Here is a 17013-nt window from a genome sequence, read left to right as displayed (position 1 = left end):
AACAAAAATGGTATTGACGATGACTGCAATTTCACATATAACTTCACATGTACACTTCACAAAATCTTCAAATCCGAATAGAATTCAGTAAGTGGCTTAGAATCTTATTGAATTCAATAGATTTTTTTCATTAAAAATCACTATGTGAGAAGCATTCCTTGATATCGATCCAAACATCAACTTACATTTTCCATGAACACAATAGATTAATTAATTGATTCTAATTGAGTTGAAAATCCATGAATGCACAAATATGTTGCATCGATGTATGCACCCTAACATATGTTAGCATTTATTTTAAAATAATTAAATTAATGATGGAATTCTAAATGACAATAATGAAATTTACAAGGACGTGAGTGGGAGTATGGCAAGAAATTTGTGTTTGAACTAAGTGTTTGAATTCTTTGAAATTGAAAGTAGGTGGATCACATATCTAACACACACTTCTATTTTAACTTTTTTTAATTTCTCTCTTTTATTTTCATGGTGATAGGAGCTATGATGAGTATACCAAAAATCATTATTTAAAACTTTAAACTATTATATTAATTATACAACACCAAAAACTTAGTTATAATTAAAAATCTAAGTGTTGCAAAAGATACAACAACTCAATATGATATTATCAACAATGCTTCCTTTTACAACCTTAAGATTCCTACTCTGTCTATTCCAAAGATGCAATGCAAAACTTTCTTCTCTAATTTGCTTCATTTTCTTAACCAACCATTTTGAATGAACTTCATCTTTTGGCCCTTTAAACAAACTCTTTATACCTCTCCAATCCACAGGATAAAATGCAGAAGGTGGAACTATAGAAAAATTAAACCCTTCTCTTCCACTCACTCTAGAAACTACTCTAGATATTAAATAAGGACCATTATGCCCCCACTTGTTTCCATCAAAAGTTAGTGCAAATTCCTCAATGAACTTCCAAAGTAAGGGATGGTTTTTATCAAATATCAACACAGCATTGTTCAAACGACTCCATTTCTTTGTTTTCACATCAATGTTTTGTGCTCCAATAGTGTTTCTCAGATTTGAAAAACTCTTCAAGATCATTACATCAGCATCTATATAAATGCCTCCAAATTTATACAAGAGAGAAAGTCTAAGTAAGTTTGAGAGGTTTTGCCCTAGAGAAATTCCACCTGGATTCACATTCCCTTGTTTTAATCGATTAAACCATGTTTCGGCATGAGTGTTTTTGAATAAATAGTTGAAATCAGGTTCAATAGCAATGACTCTAAAGCCATTTTTCACAAAGGGTCTTAGAATTTGAGCTCCTTTTTCTGAATCCATTGACTTTGAAACTATCACCAAACAAGCTTTTGGGTGTGACTTGAACAAGCTTTCAATTGATAAGAACTCTCTCTCACCAAATGCTTTCAAGGGTGAAATCCAAGTCATAAAAAATCTAACATCGCATGAAGAAGAAGAGGAGTTTGAAGTGAAAAATGCATCGAGTCTTTTTTCGAAGAGTGAGAAACTTGTTTCAGAAGGCAAGGTGTTTAAGCCATGTTTGTGTTTATTATGTCTTTTGAATTTGTGAATGTTGATTTTGTTGATGATTGGCGAAGAATATTCTTCTTTGACGGCGAAAAAGACAGAAGAAGAGAGATTGGTTTTGGTGTGAGATGGTGGTGGATGAAGGAGATGCTTGTGTGAGGAATGATCATGATGAGGAATGTGAATGCTGAAAATGGAGAAAGCATTGTAAGCTAAGAGGAAGAGAATGAGAAGAGCAAGGAAAGGTGTAGGTAGTATGAAGAGAATGGAAAAGAGAGCTTTTTTGAGTTTGTGAAAGTGATGATGATTATGTTTGATATAATCTTCCATAAGAGAAGAGAAGTTTTGGGAGAGAAATGGAAAATGGTAGAGAGAAAACATGTATTGTTTCTTCTGTTATATTTATGTTCTATATAGTATTTTCATTCATGTGGTTTTTATGTCTAAATATTTTAGGTTTATTTCCTATTTTATCTTATATACGAAATTAATTTTTTTATTTTAAATTTAAATAATTTTAATTTTTTTCTCTATATTTTAATTAATCATATTTATATTTTTTAAATGACAAATTTTTATGAAATATGATAAATTACCCTATATAAATTTATTATAAAATATTATAGATAAAAATATAAATTAAAACACGAATATCTCAATAATTTTTTATGCAAAATATGAGAGATGAACAAAACTGTTTAAATTTAAAATAGAAAGATTAATTTCGTTAATCAGATGAAAAGAGATTAAAACTATAATTTATATGTTTTTTAATGTTTTATTTTATTTTATTTTATTGAATTTGTAGTACTAAAAGTTATTCTTTGGGAAAAACACCAAACTTTAAAATAATGTTCAACTCAAGTGGTAATTGAATGACTCTTCTAATCCAATTTGCTATATTTTATATGTATTTTAAATTTTTGGCTTCAATATAATTTTAGTCATTTATCTTCTTTTACAAATGATTCCTTTTGATAATTTATTTTATATGTATTTTAAATTTTGGCTTCAATATAATTATAGTTATTTTTCTTCTTTTACAAATTATTCCCTTTGATCATTTACTATATTTTATATCTATTTATTTTTTCAATATAATTGTAGTCATTTATCTTCTTTTACAAATTATTCGTTTTGATCGTTGAGTATATTTTATATGTATTTGAAATTTTTGGCTTCAATATAAATTTAGCTGCTTACGGGATGTGCTAAAAAGTTACTTATTTACAGTTTACTAATGAAGCTATCATAACATAATAATCAATGAATATGTTGTTATTAGCACAAATAAAATTAATAATTTAATTATTTAATAAACAATAATTATATAATCTCTATTATAATAAAAAAATGTGTTTGTGCTAGTGGAGATATTTGAACCATTATAAATAGGTGTACGAAGAATATTTAAAATACTTAAGTATTTTGAGTTGGCATAACTCATTCATTATAAATATAATAATTAATATATTTATTTTATAAAAAAATTATTAATTTTTAATAAATTTATAAGATGATTTAATATTTATAATTGTATAAATTCAAATAGTATTATTTTTAGAGTTCAACAATATTTTTATGATAACACATCATTAAAAGACTTAAATAGTCTTTTGATCCGGTAAATTAGCTAGTTTTTTATTTTGATCTCTGTAAAAAAAATTGTTTGAGTCTCTGTATCTCACTTTTGTGTTATTTTAGTCCCTAAAAGTAAAATTTTCAGGAAAATTTGTAGAAAATCTGCGGATTTTAACTTTAGGGATTAAAAGTAACACAAAAAATGATATACAGGGACTCAGACCAAAAAAAAAATTACGATAACCAAAATAAAAAATTCGTTAACTTACACAGACCAACAAACTATTTTAACCTAATTAAAATAATGGTATCATATCCACCCTCTCCCCAATTAAACTAACCTTTAAATATATTGTTATCTATTATTACTAATGACTAAACTTACACAACTAATAAAAAAATGACATGTTTCATAACCGATATAATAACAATAACTAAACAATTAGCTATAGATGGTAGTGTAGAGGATTATACTAATTTCTTCTAATCTTTGCATAGAAATATGACTTTACTATAATAATATTATGTGACACCATCTTCTACTTCTACATAAAATGTTGAACTTGATTTAAGTTCCCCAGCTGATTATCCAAGTCAATGTATTGCGACATTATTGCTCTTATCTCATAATCCATATATCTTTGCACAAAATCAGTATTGTTGCTATTAACAAACCAAATTATCTACAAAACAGGTGGAATATATCACATTGGACATGCTATATAAATCAGTATTGTTGCTATTAACAAACCAAACCATTGATTATGATTTTCTAACGAAGCCACAACTAAAACATGACACTCCAACTCCTTTTTATTCCATTGTTCTACCTTTTATATATGTTGCTTTTACTCTCAAGTCCTTTATTCATCATTTATTTGTAAGGATATATCATAAGTACAACCTTTATAATCAAACCATATGCAAAATTGAAAGTATATCCTCCATGAAAATCATTTTTTTAATTATGAACCGGTGAAAATCACACTAAGGCTTATCATGTGCCTTATAAAGTTGTGACAAATATCAATCTCAAATATAAAAAAAAAACTAACCTTTGAATCATACTCTTCAAAATCTGAAATAAAACTAAACTTTAAAAAAATGCATACATGATTAAAAAAAATAAGATGTGAAGAGATATACGAACCTAAGTAGTCATTCTTTGTTAGAATGTTCAAAAAATTTGCTACTGCATACATGTTTATAAATTGTCGAAAATCTCGCTATAAACAACATTTGTAGTGTCAGCACACAGATTTCCCTCATCATCTAAAATAAGAATCTTCAATTGTTTTCTTGACTTTACCCTTGAAATAGCCACATAGAATTGACCATGAGTGAATACAGGGCGTTGTAAATACAAACCGACCTGAGAAAGATATTAACCTTGGCTCTTATTTATGGTCATTGAAAAACACAATGCAATTGGAAATTATCTTCTATGAAACTTAAATGAAAAGCTCGGATCAGAAGGAATCAAATTCATCCTCGGTATGTAAATTTTATCACCAATATTTTTTCCTGTAATGACAGTGACACCAATAATATTTGGACACATTTTATTTATGAGCAACCTTGTTCCGTTGTAGAGTACATTGGATTTATCTATGTTCCTCAGAAGCATGACTGGAACACCAATCTTCAACCTTAACCGGTGATTTGGCATCCCTGAACATTTCATGTCATTTAAAAATTTAGGTGTGAATCAATATGCCTACATTGCATAATTTTCATCAAAAAGAACTGTTGAGTCAGCACTCAAATATTCCTTTTCATCACCTAGAACTAACGATAGAACAAAATCATTAACAATATCTACAGAATCATGAGTCGTAAAAAGCAACGCCCTCTCTTCATAGTATTTCAAATTGTTCATGTTTTGTAAAAGCAGTGGATATATAAGTTCAACCAGAGATAATAGAGGGTTATGAGAATTTGTAACCAATAAGTCTTCAGGAATATGAATTGTGATCTCTCCACACTCACTTGAGCCTTGTTTATCATTACCAATATCAAGCTCTAATCTGCAAACTCTTTCACTTCATTAGAATATTCATTGGAGTTCAGAGCGGTCAGACACGTGTTCTTTGACAAAGTCAATATCTTACAATATTTCCATAATTCATATGAGTTTATTGAGGTTGACATTATGTCATGCCTACAACCCTTTCTAACAACAATTAATATATGTCTGAAATCTCCGCCAAAAACAACCACCTTACCACCAAATGGTTTATATTGGTTAGACTCGTCTATAGTCCTCATGATATCCTTCAAAGCACGATCGACAGATTCAGCACAAAATCTATTTAGCATTGGAGCTTCATCCCATATAATAAGCTTAGAATACAAAATAAGGTTACATCTATCAGTGGGTATTTTTGATGTTGCACGTAGATGTTTCAGTTGTTACTAAAGGAATACAAAACGTAGAATGAGCCGTCTTTCCTCTGGGTAACAATAAAGTCGCAATCCCACTCGAAACAACATTTAAAACAATTAAACCTTGGGATATAAGAGCAGATGACAAAGTTCTCCAAATAAAATGTTTTCCTGTGCCTCCATATCCATGTAAGAAGTAAAATTCTCCAGAATCAGTCATCACACAATTAATAATTTGATATGTTCAGCAGTTAAGGTTGACATCAACTACATATGGGTTGCAGCCAACTCTTGCTCGTCATAGTTTAATTCACCGGCCAATAAACTATTTCTAAATTAATCCATTTCTGAATTTGAAGGTTGTGGCATGGACTCAATATTATCAAGAGATTTACCATTCATGGAGAGCAATCTTTCAAACTTAATCAAACAAAGATTTTTCAAATCATCATCGCTAATTTGAAGACCTATAAGAGAGAGAATGGTTTTAAACATACAATAAATGTGAAAATATAAGTAATACATATATTTAATATATAATTGAATAATTGAATACCTGGGTTATTTAGCCTTTTCCTCCGTCATATAAAATTCCATTGCACAAAAGGATTTGTCATTGAATCCATAAACAATAGCATAATAAACAATCTCCTCATCTGATTTTCAGAGGCCAAATGACTGGATTCAATAATAGCATCCACGATTTTTTTTATCGTTTCACAACAATCCAAGTGCAACACGTGCTTCCTTAAATGTTTTGTGTGTTATTCCAGACAATGTCTTAATATCATTGTAACATGTGCACCCCTTCTGTATAGTCAACAATAGTCCCAAATCAAAAACATTACCATATCCTAGGGGAATATAAGTAAGCCTTCCAATAGAGTTACCTCGTTATCTAGGACGTCACTCTCTGACACTTTTATCATACACAAACCTTGTACGAAATTCAGCATAAGTCAATTCCCTTCCATTTGGATATTTTTTGTTTGCCTCAAACCAAGCCAAAAACATTGTGTCAATTTCTTCATTACGGGTCACGACAGACTCAACTGTACTACCTTCTGAAAACATTATAAACGGCTCTTTTTCTAGGTGAAACGAAAGCCTTATAACAGGAGGTCACCTCTGATGTACTCCCTTCGTTCCTTTTTAAGTGTCATTTTTTAATTTTATACACATACCAAGGAAGCTAATCATTATTATTACTTTTCAAACAACAATTCTTGTTTTACTTGTAATACCCCTAATTATTTATTACATTCATTTTACTTTTTGTCTATATATAGTAATTACCTAGGGGTAATTTTGACAAAATTATAATTAATACTACCTTGAACTTTGCAAGTGATAATTAAAAAGAAACGATTTATTTATAAAAAGTGGACACTTAAAAAGGAACGGAGGGAGTATGTCATACTCAAAAATCCTCCAGACAGCCTCACATGGCGCCAAATATCTACATTCATTAGTACTGTTTTATTTCATCCAAAGCTCGACCATTTTCAGTTTGGTTTGATATCTCAATTATGGCTATGTCAGGGCCTTCATTAACATACTTAAACAAATACTTGATAGCATTTCCCTTGTTGCAATACTCAATATTGATATGTGCTTGATATCTAACCAACAGTTGTGGATTGTAAGGAACTACATACCTATTGTCCAAACTTATTCCTTTTTTCAGAACAGGCAACCCAGTATCTCGATGCTTGTACTTTGGATAGCCTTCATCATTTACTATAGTGGAATTCGGGTAATCCTTTGAGCACTTTCCATCTGTCATACATAGGGAATTTATATTGGCTTTTCCACATGGACCGTGTAACATAAACTCGAAACAACACTTGCAAGGATTGGATATAGGCTATGATCAAGTAGTTCTGCATAAATGAATTTGTCGATGTGAGTTCCTATTTTCAGTTAATTTGATGATTCAAGCCATAGCAAAATATGTGTGTGTGGTAGACCCCTCTTTTGAAACTCTATAATATACGTCCCTAATTAACAAAGTTGTATATATTAATTTGTAATACTATTAAATATATATATATATATATATATATATATATATATATATATATATATATATATATATATATATATATATATATATATATATATATAGTTAATTATATAAAAAGTTAAAAGAGATTCAAAAAAATAGTTAGTTACATTACCTGCAACAACTTCTCCGAATTTTGTTTTCTTTTTAAAATCACTCATCATGTGATCAAGCTTTCCCTTAAAGATTCTTCAAAAAAATATTTGGACGATCACTGGCTGTAAGGCCTCTGATAGTAATAAATTTTTTAATTTCTGGCCAATTAGCATTGCATGTGATGGTGATGAATAAATCAGGATGCCCAAACTTTTTGCAAATTGCCATTGCATCTTGACAGTTGTTAAACATGTATCGTGTTCCTCCGATAAAAGATGCAGGTAGTACGACACATTTTCCAATTGCAGATGGTTGATTTTCCCCATTGTGAACTGCTTCCTGCAAACCACTTAATATATCACATCTAATTGATGCTTGGTTCATGTGATGCCAATATAACCTTTGTGACTCAATCATGGAGAAATTGTCGATAACAAACTGCTGAAAGAGTCTGCCAGCATTTACAATACCTTTATGTTCAAATTCTTTCTCCTGTATTCGAAATGTAATAAAGTCTCTAAAAGTAACTTGTAGCCTCTTCCTTCTTCCTTCTTCGATAACAAACTCTCTATAAGGGATCTTTTCATGGTATTGGTCTTCATCGAATGGGAACAACAACGAATATTGAAGAGGTAGGAATGAGACATGAGTTTCTTTGATTTTTTCCAAATGACCAAATGTCTTCCTAACAATAATATCTCGACCAGGATCAAGGTTGTGAAAATCTCCTGTAATTAATGCAGCAACCTCGTCACATGGGGACAAATTATGTGTTCTTGGATCCTTTGTTCTATTTCTAAACAGACTTAAACAAAAATTAGATGTGTTGTTCTGCCGTATGTGGTTGCATACTTTTCTAAGAGACTTGACTAAGACATTGTGTTCATTCACCATCTTCGTGATGTCTCCAACTAATGTTATGTCGAGGTCGTCTTTCTTGTCGTTGGATCTGCATTAGTCGTAATAAAAGAGTCACGTACACACAAAAAATGTATAAAAAATAGTACAATATAATATACTAATTAGGGGTGTTCGCAATGCGGTTTTGGCGATAAAAATCGCCTGAACCACAAGAGAAAAAAACATGTGGTTCGGTTTGGTTCGATTGACTTTTAGAAATAAAACCAAATCAAATCAATGCGGTTTGGGTTTGTTTGATTGGTTCGGTTTTTTATAATATTTTTATTGAGCCATACATACTCCTATAGAGAACATCATAACTTTATGTTTAGTCATTTATACATTACTAAATAACATCAAAACTCATCATACAAAAACGTTTCATTCAATATACAAAAAATCAGATTAAACAAAAATGGAAAAAAAAACATATATAAATAGTAGCATAAAATAATATCAAAGATATTATAATAAAACATAAAAAACATATGAGATGAGAGATTAGAGAAAATGAAAAAAAGAACATAAGAGATGCGAGATTGAGAAGAAAGGTGCGATAAAAATGTAAATGGAAGAGAAAATAGTAACATAAAAGATATAAAAGAAAGAACATAAGAGAGGACTTATTATAGTAGAATAGGTGAGACCTACATGGAAAAGAAGATGAGAAGAATGTGCGATACTACTATGAGAGATTTAAGAAGGTTGAAATTGAAATTCTAAGTGTGAGTAAGAGAAAATCGTTAGTAATTATATGGTTAAGGCATACTAGATTTGAGGTTTGAGTTAGATGTGAGATAACTGAAGTTTGAGTTGTAACATAATGCGGTTTGGTTTGGTTTAGTTCGGTTTACAAAATACAAACCGCAAATCAAACTAAACCGCGCGGTTTTGTTAAAAAATGACCCAAACGAATCCGAACCAAATGCGGTTTTTTGTGATTTCGGTTTGGTTTTGTTTGGTTTGCGGTTTTTTATTGGGTTGGTTTGGTTTTGAACACCCCTAATACCAACTAAGAGTATACATGAAATGACTAAATATATTAGATATCTCATTCTCTGTGTCATAAATATACAACTGGGTGAATTTGGGAGTTACTCCTTCCTCTAGAATCAAAATACCAATTATGTGGAAATTTTGTCCACTTAGAATAAATTAGGGAGGAGCACCACTTGAGCTTGGCTGGGACTTCCCACCCATAGAGGTAAAACAGGACATACTATTATAAGCTCAAATGTTTTCTTTGTAATGTTTACTCCTTGAGTCTTGTCCATTCATTAAGTTAATTAGCAAATTTGGAGGACTAATTTCGTGGAAGCTCAACTACTCCTTTCAAACGTCAAAGTAAAAATGTAAGATTTAGGGTTATATTACCACTTTTGTTAGATCGCTCCTCATACCACATTTGGGCACCACAATAAGAACAGAGATACGATGGATCTCCAAAATTTATCATATTTGTTGAGATTAACAAACCAAACTTTTAGATGACGCATAAAATTATGAAAAATAAAATGCATGCCTAGTACATTTATAAGGTTTTATATGTGAGCGTACCTTCAATTCCAGCCTGCTCAGATTTGTCATTATGGAAAAAAGCCCGCTGCTCATTTATGTTTGTACTTGTTGGATTAAAGACATGTAATATAAGAATATAAATTTTTAACAAACAAAACTTCATACGAAGGAAGGTACTTATTCAATGTTCACGGGATCAACTATTGAATCTGCGCGAAAATTGAATGCGAAGGAAGATATCAATTCAAGAACATGGGTAGGTTGAGATACACTTTTTATAACATGTATGGAAGTTGGATTTATTACTTCGGACATAGGAGTGTCAGACCTTAATTCAGAGACACATATAGAAATAAAATTAGTAAAAAGTTAAACGTATATTCAAGTGTATACAAATATTCAAGTGTTATTTGACAAATAAGAAAGACATTAGAACCATAACGTTATTTTGTTGTTTCCATCGCCTTGTTTCTATTTAACATCATCTTACGCCTTCTAGATGTTGCTGATGTAGAGATATAAAATTTACATGGATCACTTAAAATAAATAAATCCATAATCATAATTATAAAAACAAAAATAATATGATCTTAATTTAATAATAGGGGCATGCCGAACCTGCATCAAAGGTAAGGTCATGTGGATGAAGTCACACCAGTATGATGCTTACGTTTGTTGCTCAAACTACCAGAATCTTTGTCAAAAGATGACATTCCAATGGAATTAGTATTGGTTGTTTCATTTGCAGCTGCAACAAAATTTCAAGAAAAATCAAACGAAGATGTATAGCAATGGAAATAATTTCATCAGAGAATTGAAAGTGATACATATAATATAGTCTTACCAATTATTAACAAAGACAATGGAGTTCTATAAACATGATTTTGTATACTGGTTGAAGCTCCAGATCGAGATGTATGCATAAGCGGTGTATAATTTTCGTCTAACAAAGAATGAGCATAGTTAAGACAATTAAGACAATTGTGATAAAATATAAAATACAAATTTAATCAACTATCAGGTATGTTATCAATAGTATGAAATCAATAAAAATGTTTAAACACATGTGACTGTTTTCTTTTGTTTAATTAGCTTGTTCTTCATTATCATTTTCCTCCTAACTCTGGCATTAGCTGAGTTGTTTTTATCCATAGCTAATAGCTTGAGTCTTTCGCAGCAGTGCAAAGTAGATGTTCCTGTCTGGCAAACCAACTAGACGAACTTGCATAAAATATGCCTTTTAGATGAAATATGCAATGGATGAAAAATTAAGCTCATTTGAAATTATGTATGGTAAATGTGAAATATGTAGCAATAAACACGATGTATTGAATATTTAAATTAGTAGGGATAAATAAATACATACATGAGATTAATGTTTAGAGACTTGATATGTGGATGTGTGTGTGTGGTAGAGACTGATATATTACTTCTCTACTAAATGTCGAGCAAATTTTCATGGTGCTTATTGATATTGTGAAAAAATGAAAATACAAAAGGACACCAAAGTATTTATGTAGTATTTAATGTTGAAATTATCTATTTCTTAGTTAAATGATGGGGAATTTGAATAGTTAGTTTTCATATTCACAATTAATCATATAAAAGTTGTCAATAAATCACCCAAGAATATACTAACATTCACAATTAATTTTAGAATAGTACATTTCATCCATTAGCATACTAATAATTTGCAGTAAAAATACTATGTATCAATAATTGTACCTTTCATGTGCAGTTTCTTTCATATGTGTAAACCTTTGCAAGAATACTATTATCCACCAATAATACTACTAGATCAATGATTTTACGTAACTCTAAGATTAAATGTTATTTATTATTTTCTTTTGTTCATTTCCAAATTATATATTTTATGGAAATAACGTGTCTTGTTGAATTTTATACTATTATAAAGTGTTATGTCGTGTTGATGAATTCTATTATATATTATATGTTGTGTTTCATTGAATTTGAGTGTTATAAATGAGTATGATTGTATTGAATTGTGTTAATTTTTTTAAAACCGACAAAAAGAATCATAAAAAATATATTTATTTATTTGAAACACAACTCGCAAACTCAACTCAACCCAACCCATTAATGAATGGGTCGATTTGGGTCGGTTTTGACAATGAAATTGTGGGTTGGACGACGGACCCAACCCATCGAAGTTTGAACGGGTTGGGTAACGAGTTAAGCCAAATTCGGTCTAACTCAACCCGCGTACACCCCTACACACATGTAGTCTTTTTCTTTCAATTTATTACGAAAGAGAGACACGTTTGAATTTTTTTTAGTAAAAGACAAGTATTTGTGACTTACAAGCTCTTATAACTTGGGTCTAACAATTGAAATTATGACGAGGCCTTACACTCAAGTAGTCTTTTTCTTTCAATTTTGTTATGAAAAAGAAGTCAAAATTATTTATTAGTCATTTTTTAATTTGTTTGAGAAAAGAGACTTGACGTTGGATCAAGCGTTTTATTCGTGACGGAAATATGAAATAGTTTGAAAATGTTTAATGGTGAAATGTTTGAGAAGTTGGATTTGAAATGGGAGTTTGGTGTTGACCAAGTATTTTTGAAAATAAAGTTTGGTGTTGACCAAGTGTTTTTATTTCTTTGGAAAATGTTGATTTTATTCTTTTTTTGTCATTCATTTTTGTTAAATTATTTTATCTAGCTAATAGAAATAAAAAGGAAGAAAATAAATAGAAAATTACAAACAAATGATGGAGTGCATTTGCCAATTGAGAAATAAATAAATAAAAATAAAACAAATAATAATAAAATAGAATTAAACAATAAAAAACATGGAATAAACAAAAATAAATATTAATTGTAAAAAAAAGAGATAAATTTTTTAAATAAGTTAAATTAGAATGAAAGTTCCCTTTTTTTTATGATATATATATATATATATATATATATATATATATATATATATATATATATATATATATATATATATATATATGATAAAAGAAAGAAAAAATAATTCTAAACATCCATTTAAATATAAAGATAAATAAAATAAATAAAATAAATACTTCTTTTAATCATTTTTTAAGATAAAACTTGTAATCCCCTTTTTAACTACTTAATAAAATACTTTGTTTATATTTTATATTTTTTCTTTTTAAACAAACAACAAATAAGATAACATAAAATAAATAATAAATAAATAAAAAGGGAGGGGGGTCCAATTGGAGGTGTGGATCAAGAAAAAGAAATAGGCCTGATGCCCTCAACCTCAAAACAGAATAAAGTAAAATGGATGGGGTCCGAAGGAAAATAGGTTAGGTCAGACTCGGTTCAACCCTAGCCATATAAGCCTCCAACCCACATTTTCTTTCATTTTTTTAATCGAAATTATCTCTATTCTTTCTCAAGTTCTTTGTTCTCTCTCCAAACGACTCATAAGAACATCAACATGTTTATGCAGAAACTGTCCACGCCTTGAAGGTGGGTGGCGACCATGAAGGTCGCAGCACCGCCACTGTCGGAGTTAGCTTAACTCCCTCATAAGTTGAATCTCTCTACCCCAAGTTTAAATTTGAACTAAAAACACACCAAAACAAATTGTATCAACTGAAAAACAAATTACAAAGTCAAAACCCTCAATTTCTATCTCAACAAAAAAACTAAACAAAATAAAACCCAAACTCAACTTTAACAACGATTCAACGCAAAAGGAAACTGAATAAGAATCAACCAGTGAGGAAAATAAGCACAACAAGAAGCATCAAGGTAAAAACACACTTAAACTAGTTAACAAGTAAGTGAAACATCTAATGAAGAGATAAAACGAGCAAATATGTATCGTGAAGGCATTCAGAAACTCACCAATCGGATGTTACCGATGTGAAGTCCACTTAGGTAACTTCTTTGTTCCTCTTTATGTTGCATTCAAGTCATTCTTTATACACTTATCTTATCTTCCTCTATGTGAATCGGCTTCTAGGTTTCTTTCTCTGAGATGTGTGTATTTTTTTTGTCTGTGCTATGTTGTTGTTTTCAGTAGGCTAGAGTTTTTTCTTGTTCTGCTCAGTATGTGTGAATTGGTGGCTAGGTTTTTTTTGTCTACTTTGTTTTTAATTTGTGGTGTCTAAATGTTGTGTTTGAGTGTTGGTTTTATAGCAGTGGGATTTGGGGAATCAGGTACGTGTGAGGATGATGAAATGAGGTATTTGAGGTTTTTCAAGTGTGTGAATTTTAGGGTTGTGGATAAGGGTGAGTATTGTACTGTTGGTGAGTTGTGAAATGGGAATGGAGTAGTGGAATTGGGAGTGGAGTGAACCGAGTGTACTATGTGTGTCATGTTGTGATGAAATTTGAATTTTGTATCTGGAATTGGTTTTTTTACTACATTTGCTTTGATTTTACTGCATTTGCTTCTTTTTACTGCAAAACTAAATGTTGGGGTGAATTGGAAAAATGCATTGCCCTAGCTTGATTTTTTGGGTGCATATTATCTATACTCTTGGTGAATATTATTGTATACCCTAATTGGAATGCCAACTTGAACAACATGTCCTCTCTTTTTTTTTGGCATTGTTTGGCTTTAGTCCTTAGCACACAAATGTTGTATTATTATTTTTGTTTGAAATCTACAACTTTGTGGAGGTTTTCAATTTGCTTTCTAAATGACATACTCACTCCCTTTTGGTGTTAGGTTCTCATTATGATGATGGGCATGATTAGAGATAGCTTGATGTTGAAGTAAGTTGGTGGTCCAATAGACAATGGAAACTTGAAGATCAAGTCTTAGGATTTTTTTTTTGTTTAGTTTGGTAAAAATGGTCATTATAAAAAAAGTTGTGAAACAAACAACTCAAGACTAAATGTAGAAAAAAAATTAGTTCTCTTTTGTAACTTGGAATTTTAGATGCAATGTGTTAATCCTAACTTTATTTAAGAAAAATGAAGGCTTATGATTGCAAATAAAAATGTTTTAAAAAAATCATGTCTTATGTCAAATAGTAAATGGCAACAACATTATTAGAAATGTTTATGATATACCCATGAGAACAAAGGAATAACATGAAAACAAAATTATAAACCAAATAATTGGATCCAAAAGAGTCATACTTAGTTCATAAAGTAGTGTTTCAATGCTTCTCAAAGTAATCATGCAATGGCCAAAATACATAGAACTTAGTTATGCAAAGCATCAATGTGAATGAATAACCCAAAGTAAAACCCTAATGAATTACCTTAACATAAATGCAATGAATGAAATGATGTGTGTGATCAAAGTCATAGTTGACTTTCTCTTGACTTTATTGATGAATAGGAACCAATGAAATGTATGCCATGTCTGATGACGAGAAATTATTGAGAAGTTCCAATGCCATGAATACATGAGTTTGTCCAAATAATTAACACCTTCAAGTTGACCTTTTGGTCCTTGGTTGTTAACTTTGAATCATGCATGAAAATGAAATCTTATGATCAAATGAAATGGTCATAGGAAATAAGATGCATATGAATATACATATGAAAATATATAGATGAATGACTCTAGGATGGGGGGAGATTTAAGGTATGACAGTTGCTCCTATTTAAATAGATTTACTGGATGGCCTGGGTAATGGTAATCCTCATAGAATCTGGGTGAAAGGTATTTAAATACAGAAGACCCAAATTTTATCCCTAGATGCAATGACATGTTATGCTATGAGCGGAAGAACTTCTCTTTTTTTAGTTTGCCATGGATATAATGTGAGATGACCCCGAGCAAGATGTTTTATGATGGATAAAGAATGAAAGGTGGACCTATGGGAAATAACAGAGATATGTGGTGATGGTGATCCACAAGAAATGAAAAGCATGGAAAGGGTGAAAAACTCATTGGGGATAACAATTATGTTGGAGAAAAGACACAGGGGGATATCTTTCAACGAAATAGTCAAACTGGCAAATTTCTAAGAAATATCAAGGCAAATAGAGTATAATCTATGAATGTGCCAGATAAGTTGGTCTTTGGAAATGAATTGTCGTACGGTGTTGGACTTTGAAAATAAACTTCCAGACGATGTTAGACTTTGAAAATAAATTGCCAGACAATGCTGGACTTTGAAAATGAACTGTCAGACAACAATGGACTTCGAAAATAAACTTCCAGATGACACTTGACTTTTACCCATAGGCATCAGTAATATATACCGGCTTCAAACTGAGGTTTCCAACCGACACTAGACTTTACCCGTATGCATCAATAATATATATATCGGCTTCAAACAGAGGTTGCCAGATGACGTTGGAATTTACCTGTAGGCATTAGTAATATATCCCAGCTTCAAATAGGGGTTGCCAGATGGCGTTGGACTTTATGCCAACGAAAATCGGTCTATGGCTTAAGGGTGACACATAAAATTAGACTTTGAAGATGCTTGCGAAAACCGAAATATGGTTTAAGGGTGCCAAGTAAAATTGGACTTTGGGGCCGAGGGATATAGAATCAACAACGAGTCCTAGGTCAATACAAAATGAACATGAAGTACGCTCTGAGCTATGCATGATTTGAATTTGCTTTTATGCATGATATATGATCATGATATACGAATGTTGGCGCTATGCAGACTGAGAGTTTATAGAGGTTGTTTATGGGGGTTGTTTATGGAGGTTCTTATTCCTCAACACCGAAACTCAACCAAGTATTATGTGATATATGTAGTCAGAGGAGAATCTACCAAGCTTGATAGTCGTAATTATCCAATGGGATCATTCCGCAGGATTGATGGGTTGTGCTCCATGAAGATTCTTGTTGTGGTGATCCAGGAGTTCCTTTGCAACCTTGAAACTTTCAGGAAAATAAATGATTTCCTTTAAATCCTCACACATGTAAAAGTGCTTTGTGTTTATCAATATTTTTATTTTCCTTTAAGTTCAATTTTTCATTATTAATAAATAAATGACATTTCACATAACAAAGAAAATAGATAAAAAACACGA

The 17013-nt window shown here is 30.8% G+C and overlaps 1 protein-coding gene and 1 pseudogene across 1 annotated transcript; both read right to left on the bottom strand.

The window, feature by feature from the left end:
• Positions 1–509: 509 nt before the first annotated feature.
• LOC127082336 (uncharacterized protein At4g19900) lies at positions 510–1924 on the bottom strand. Its single transcript, XM_051022574.1, has one exon. It carries the CDS (start codon positions 1891–1893, stop codon positions 589–591), a length of 1305 nt encoding a protein of 434 aa, XP_050878531.1. The 5' UTR covers positions 1894–1924; the 3' UTR covers positions 510–588.
• A 2373-nt stretch (positions 1925–4297) lies between these two features.
• LOC127115229 (uncharacterized) lies at positions 4298–8533 on the bottom strand (annotated as a pseudogene).
• Positions 8534–17013: the final 8480 nt, after the last annotated feature.

This window comes from Lathyrus oleraceus, chromosome 1 (assembly GCF_024323335.1).
Source record: "Lathyrus oleraceus cultivar Zhongwan6 chromosome 1, CAAS_Psat_ZW6_1.0, whole genome shotgun sequence".
In the NCBI taxonomy this organism is placed as follows: Eukaryota; Viridiplantae; Streptophyta; class Magnoliopsida; order Fabales; family Fabaceae; genus Lathyrus; species Lathyrus oleraceus.
Note: the sequence above shows the minus strand (reverse complement) of the source record. Positions and strands in the feature narration are given on the sequence as shown.

Coding starts and splice junctions, on each gene's coding strand:
- LOC127082336 (XM_051022574.1), bottom strand. CDS start 1,893: ATGTTTTCTCTCTACCATTTTCCATTTCTCTCCCAAAACTTCTCTTCT.